This window comes from Typopeltis vanoorti, chromosome 3 (assembly GCF_054136105.1).
Source record: "Typopeltis vanoorti isolate ZY-2024b chromosome 3, IOZ_Tvanoo_1.0, whole genome shotgun sequence".
NCBI lineage: Eukaryota > Metazoa > Arthropoda > Arachnida > Uropygi > Thelyphonidae > Typopeltis > Typopeltis vanoorti.
Genome location: NC_143551.1, coordinates 77,105,913 through 77,112,549, shown reverse-complemented (window position 1 = coordinate 77,112,549; position 6,637 = coordinate 77,105,913). Strand labels below are relative to the sequence as shown.

At 36.1% G+C, this 6,637-nt stretch overlaps 1 protein-coding gene across 1 annotated transcript in view; it reads left to right on the top strand.

The window, feature by feature from the left end:
• The first annotated feature begins 1,795 nt into the window (after nucleotides 1–1,795).
• LOC150108289 (BRCA1-associated protein) overlaps nucleotides 1,796–6,637 on the top strand; it is a 257,850-nt gene continuing 253,008 nt past the window's right edge. Inside the window, exon 1 of the mRNA XM_090415728.1 lies at nucleotides 1,796–1,969. Coding sequence (XP_090271854.1) covers nucleotides 1,894–1,969 — 76 coding nt within the window. The 5' untranslated portion in view covers nucleotides 1,796–1,893. The remainder of the gene's footprint in view (nucleotides 1,970–6,637) is intronic.

Here is a 6,637-nt window from a genome sequence, read left to right as displayed (position 1 = left end):
ATTGATATGTTCTCCGATGTTATGACCAGATCTAACACTCTAGAATCTCTTGTTCCTTCCATCACATGCTGTCTCAGGTAATTATCTCTTAACAACATTAATTAATCAATCAATCTTAACAAAATTAATTAATCAGCAAAAATCACCGATCATACAAATGTCCTTAACAGCATGTCTTCACACCATATAGCCTGGAATCGGAAAAAAAAAGATTATTAAAAGAGTTCTTTCGAATAACGACAATGCATTATATTTGGGAATTTGGGTGTTTTTTCTTGTCTGGTTGAATTTTCTGCTGCCACTTCTAAATGAAACTACGACCTCGCCTTCAGGCTAGGTCCTTGAAGAGAATAAATACTGGAAATAATAATAAGCTAACACCTTTTATTCTCTTATTGGGAGTAAGACCTTCTAACCCTCTCTCGCTTTTGGAGACTGAGTGGGTAGTTCAATCTCCACCAGTAGTCAATTAGAGATAGCTGGCCAATGACTATCACCAACAAGCAGCAACTGATGAAGAGACTGAAAAATAAGTGCTGCCACGTCTTGGTTCCTTACCCTGACAGGATATGTTACCATCTGAAATAATGTGAGTTCTATGGTCAATTTTGTTGAGTTTACGGGACACAAAACCCGAGTTTCCGGGAGAAAAAACCCACTTGCTCGTGCCAGAGATCGACTAACTCGCGAACTGGTCGAAGATAGGCTTAGAAAACGTTTTGCAGTCGGCGATTAGACCTGAACTGAAGGCTATGTTCGGGGTGACCTAGTGCAGAGGATGCAAGCACCACTTCCCCTGAGTTACACAGGCCTGTAGTGGAAAAAAGTGGAAGTGGATTTCATTTCTTGTTTATGATGTCTTTCCCAAATTACGATTTATCATAAAATTGAAGTATTTTACTATATATTCATTAATTTCATGAGAGCTTGTATGCCTATATTTATTGCAAATGATCAAATGATCAAATCTCCATCCACGAGGTTGACTATTATGGATCTCTTCTTGAGATAGTGGGACTCCAATCTTTTCCACCTAGCAATAATCATCCTAGACTGTCCGCGCGGTTAGCCTAGTGGCTTTGCGCTTCGCAACCATATGCCTGGGGAAGGAGTGTTCCAGGTTCGATTCCCATCGAAGACGTGAGGAATATGAGGATCTTCCTTAGCCATAGCCAAGTTAGCCGGTCTTGGGGTCGGGCAGTAGGGTTTTTCTCGTTAGTTTATCTGGCGTTTTTGATCCCGCAAGCAGGCAAACCGGCCCAGTGAACATACGCTACTACAGCCAAAAATATATCCCCCCTTCCAGCAGCAGGATAGGCGACAGGTCGGTTGGGAGTGGTACTAACAAGAAGTCGCATCTAAGTAACACGCGGACTCTGCATAGGAAGCGGGAATAACGCGTAGTGAAAGAAGAAGAATAATCATCCTAGACTGCAGATATGTGTATTCGCTGGGACAGTTTGTTTGTTTTGAAGGACGAAAAACCTAAATTTTCGAGTGATAAAATCCTCCGCCACTGTATGAGATTCGGCTAACTAACCCTTGACCGCCAATCCCTTATAAAGGTTCCTCGCGTTATAGACGGAATTCGAACCTAGGTTTTTTCCAACCAAAGGGCTCCCTCGAAACCAACTGAGCTACCAAGCGCATGTACACTGTTATCACTATAATAATAACAATAGTACTGGAAATAGGGGGCGTATATTCTTAATTTGCGATTTTGGGCTACTATTTTTTAGATTTTTTCGATTATTGAAATAAAGTAAACAGTGCAGGAGGTTGTTTTGGTGTTATGTGGTATGTGTAAACTTTCGCACATCGTTTGTTTCGTGTGATAATCCTACTAAATTGAAGGCGATAAAAATAATGAAAATAAATACAATGAAATAGAGCATGTCTGTTTCTCTGGTTTCACTTCGTTTTGAAATAGCGACTGGCCATCCCCTTTTGCCACATATTCATTTCACTGGTATGTATGGAATGTAGATATATCAGGAATTTATTTTGCTTTTGTCGTCTTTTTTACCTGTTTATCTCAATATGTGATAATTGATGCTGGATAGTTCTCAATGCAGTCTTTCACTTAAGTTAAAGATTCCTCTGAGGGAAGTACTCTATTTCAGTTTTCTTTCGAGCACTGAAATATCACAGAACCTCCTTTGCCTTGTCGGTAATGATTGTTCCTTTTTATGTTGAAAAGATATGGATGCGAATCTGCTAAAGGTGAAGAATCTTTTTAAGCGCATTTCAGCTGAAGCTGACTGTCATACGGAAGTAGCGAACCCCCCCCCCCTCTCTCTCACTCTCTCAAGCAGGCGAACTTCCTCGTTGACACCTCTAGACATAAGTGAACTCAAACCTAACCGTGGTCTTTTATAAAATGAAAGATCGTATTCATGTGTAACAGCCCTTGTGGAATTGAATCCTGCAGATGCTCAAAATACTATTGTACCTCGGAAACATAATTCCATCCAAAATGCTTTCATTTTAGTATACAGGAAATGTTGGCTGGATTAAATGTTGGGGCAGTTTTCATTGAAAACCGCACCTGACACTTGATGCCTAGAGCACTCACATAGCACAATTGTGATGGTGTTATGTTTGTGCTCTGGGTGTCCTTTGGTTGGAAAGATTTGGATTCATTACTATCTAGGGTGCAAGAATCATAATTTTTTTTTTTTTTTTTTTCAACTGAATGTAAGCTGGTCTCATGTAAAGGTAATAGATTTGCACAAACATTACATGAAAAGGTTTATGATAGAAAATATGATCTAATATTTAAGTCCGGTCTGATGTTCATATTGGATTCCAGAGTGCATTGTGGGAACAAACCGCTCTAGGTAGTAATCCTTCCTGTAATGTATAGTGTTATACATGTCTAAAAGGAAGTGTGCTTTGCATTTTGGAATACTGAGGCAATTGATGTCCGAATGCCTTGTTTACTATTTGAATACTGCATACTCAGTTATTCTCCTTTAAATCCACAGTTCAAGTTGGTTTCATTCTTTAATATATATATAAAAATCTCCCACATAAAAGAGGTTACAAGAACAATAACACAACAGTGACTAAGGAGAAAGGAAATTAAATTTGACATTTTATATTATTGTTTAATCTTTTATCTGTAAGCAAACAGAGTTTACATGTGAAGTATCGTCACGACTAGGCAAGTACATAGAAGCAATTGACTTTACAGCAGTTGTCTCAATAATGCAAAAGCATGCTTGCTTTCAGATAAAATATATTGCAGTGTATTTTGGAAAGGAAAGTGTATATTGAGATCACAAGAACTTTTCTTGGCAAATTAAATTTACTTTGTAACCAAGTGATTTCTACAACTATCTCTGATCCAGAGTATTTTAATAAGGTGATATATCTTTTTACTACTTTTATATGAGAAATACATGACCTCTGCATTAATTTCACATTGGTATTTTTCTGGGTTTGGCTCTTACTGATGAGATCTCAATGAACTTACAAACCGTTCTAGGTAGTAATCCTTCCTGTAATGTACAGTAATATACATGTCTAAAAGGAAGTGTGCTTTGCATTTTGGGATACTGAGGTAATTGATGTGACGTCAACAACTTCTGTATACAACATCCATCCACCACTAAGTAGCTTAGTGGTGGATGGATGTTGTGCATGATTTAATAAGTATGGAGGAAAGTAGTAGTATGAGTTTGATGAAGAACAGTCACAGAAATATTTGCAGAAAACGCATTTAGGAAATGGAATGTGTCTTAATACTCAGTGAAATTATGCAGTGAGAGATAATCATTACAAGCTTAATTGCTTTCTTTTGCATACTAGTTCTTATAAAGCTCATAAGGCTGAATAGATATGACCTATGTGAGGTTAATAATTGTTCTGAGGTAAAGTAATACTCAGAGTGAAAGAATATCTAGTTTCTTAGGTGCTGAATAGGCAATACATGTGATATGCTTATGCCAAGAAAGACTAAAGTTATCCAGTAAATTATACTAGACAAGAAGTTATATGTATTCTTGTTTTTAAGCTTTACCTAAAAGCAAACAAAGTTTGTTTGCACATGAAGTGTCTTTATGACTAGGCTACTTGTATATGGTGTCAGATGATTTCCCATCAAATTATCCCATAATTCACAGTACACTTTCTTTTGACACTTTTTTTCTGAACACTGCTCCTTTGCATAATGCGTATTGTTATACATTGGGAAGGGACTCTTTGCTGAGATCAGTTTTTGATATTTATTTTGCAGAAGTTACGTTTTTTGTATGCAAGTAGCAAAATGATGCATCGCCATATAATACTTTGGATTAATACTTTTAAATATTTTAATATTTAAAATACTTTGGATTAAGAGACTGTTGTAGAAAGTTTTTTTTTTTTTTGCTGACAAAGTAAATTATATTGGACTAGAAATTATATTTCTTATAGACTAGTAAATAGACAAATAAATGATACTATACAAAACATTAGTTATTCCAGGAACAAAAATCTTGTCTTTTTCCAGAAATTTGGACATCACCAAGCATAAGAATAGGAGAAAATAGTTTTTTGTGAGAGAGAGAGATAAAACAGGGTTTGAATTTTTTTTTTTTTAATTAATACTAAAGCTGACAGTGTTGTCAGCGCTCTGTTGAAAAATGGTTTATTTATATAGCTCATTTGTTAATATGGAAGAGGAGTGCAATTATCCATCTGCAGAAGAGTAGATAGGATTCACAGTCGTACTAATATATCGTATATTTAGAAGAAAAAAAGTGGAGCTCTCTGACATAAGGAATATCTGAGAGAACTGATGAAGAAAAATCCTTACATTGATACTGAATGATTAAGATAAAGTGCAAATATAATAACTTGAATTAGTAGAACGTTATTCAAATTATTGATTGATTGTTATCAAAAGTATATATCCAGCTTGAGTTGTATCATTATTCTAACAATTCTTTTCAAATAGCTTTAAATTCCAGATAATTAGATGTTCAGATTGATATTTTTATAGAGTTAGTGCCAAGTCTGAAAAGGCTACTGTTAGTTTTCCTCAAAATATCTTTTTTTCCTTCATCATCTCATCTTCCTTTTCCCTCTTTTACCTTGCGGTGTCGAGGGTTTATTAATCATCGGACCTCAAACCGTTTACAGGATAAGGTGGTCAGCCCTACGCCCCAGTGTATCCTATGTCCATAGTGCCTATGTCCTCAGGCCGGTTTGCCTGCTTTGTGGGATGAAAACCCCGGAATAAACCGGGGGGGGGGGTGGACCCTACTGTCCATGCCCAAGACTGGCTAACTTGGCTATGACTGAGGAAGATCCTTCAGCTCCTCACGTCACCGATGGGAATCGAACCTAGGACACTCCTTCCCCAGGCATATGGTTGCGAATTGCGACTTCTAGGTATTGGCACTAGTCCTTTTCCTTATTGTCTTGTTATCATACGAAACTCTCCGCAGTGTTAATCCAATAATAATCATTTAACAGCTGAAATGTCTTTGTCATATCCCCCTTTGTCTTTTATCCACCAAATTTTGCATTCCCTCAGTCTGTCCTCATAACCAATGTTGCAGAGTCCTGATATTATTTGTTATCTGGCTTTGTATCCTCTCCAAGGTTACCTCATCCCCTTCAAATCCCAGTGATCAGATCTGAACACAGAAATCCAGATGTGGTCTGATCAAAGTTTTATACAATTGGACCATCGCCATCCTTTTCTCAAATGGTCATTGTTCTCAATATTGCAGCAATTTTCTGAAAAGTCTGTACACCCTTTGCAATATGTCCTCTGGACTTCAAATTTATCTACAGTCACCCCAAGATCCTTTGCTTCCTTCACATCTTTCAATATAACTCCACCAAGTGAGTATGAAACATCACATCTGTGGATCCCAAATTTCCAGCCTTACATTTAGTTGATTTAAAATAACATCCCCATTCATTTTCCCATATTTCCAGCTTATTTAATTCCTCCTTGAAGAGCCAAAAAATCAATACTTTTAACATGCAAGAACTGAGTTGCTGGATTTGAAATGCATACTATTATTGTACTAGTTCACTTAAGCATTTGTAATAGGATCTTAGATTTGAAAGTCTTTTGTTTTTTTCTTTAATATAAGAGTTCTTTTTTGTATTATCTTACCTGAAAATCTTGAAGGCTGAACTTGCTAATTTTTTGTTCTGTAGTCTTATATATTTTTGCTATACTGGCTATGTGTGTTATTATTGGTATCAGGAGACTCATGATTACTGTTCCTTAAAGATAATTTCATTCTGTAATTTTTTCTTTTATTCTGTTTTTGTTTTCCCCACAGTAAAGTTTGTTTTTTTCTACTCCAAAAAGGATGTCCAATACTTCTGTTTCTTGTTCACTGTTGTTAAAATCACTGATGGCTCACTGAAAAAATTTTTTTTAAAAAAATGCAGTTTTTGTTTTGTTTGGGTTTATAACTAAACTAGAACCTGAAAAAATTTTTGCGTATTGATGAAGTTATCTGTAAATTACTTTTATAGGTCACTGATATATCATCTGTATAATTGGTTATTTTATATTTCAATTTGTGATTGTAATGATTGTTTTTTTTTCCTTTCTTTCTTCCTCTCCATGCAAGGAATAATAAAAGTCCTGTTACTATGAAAAGTCCTTGCTTTATGACCTGTC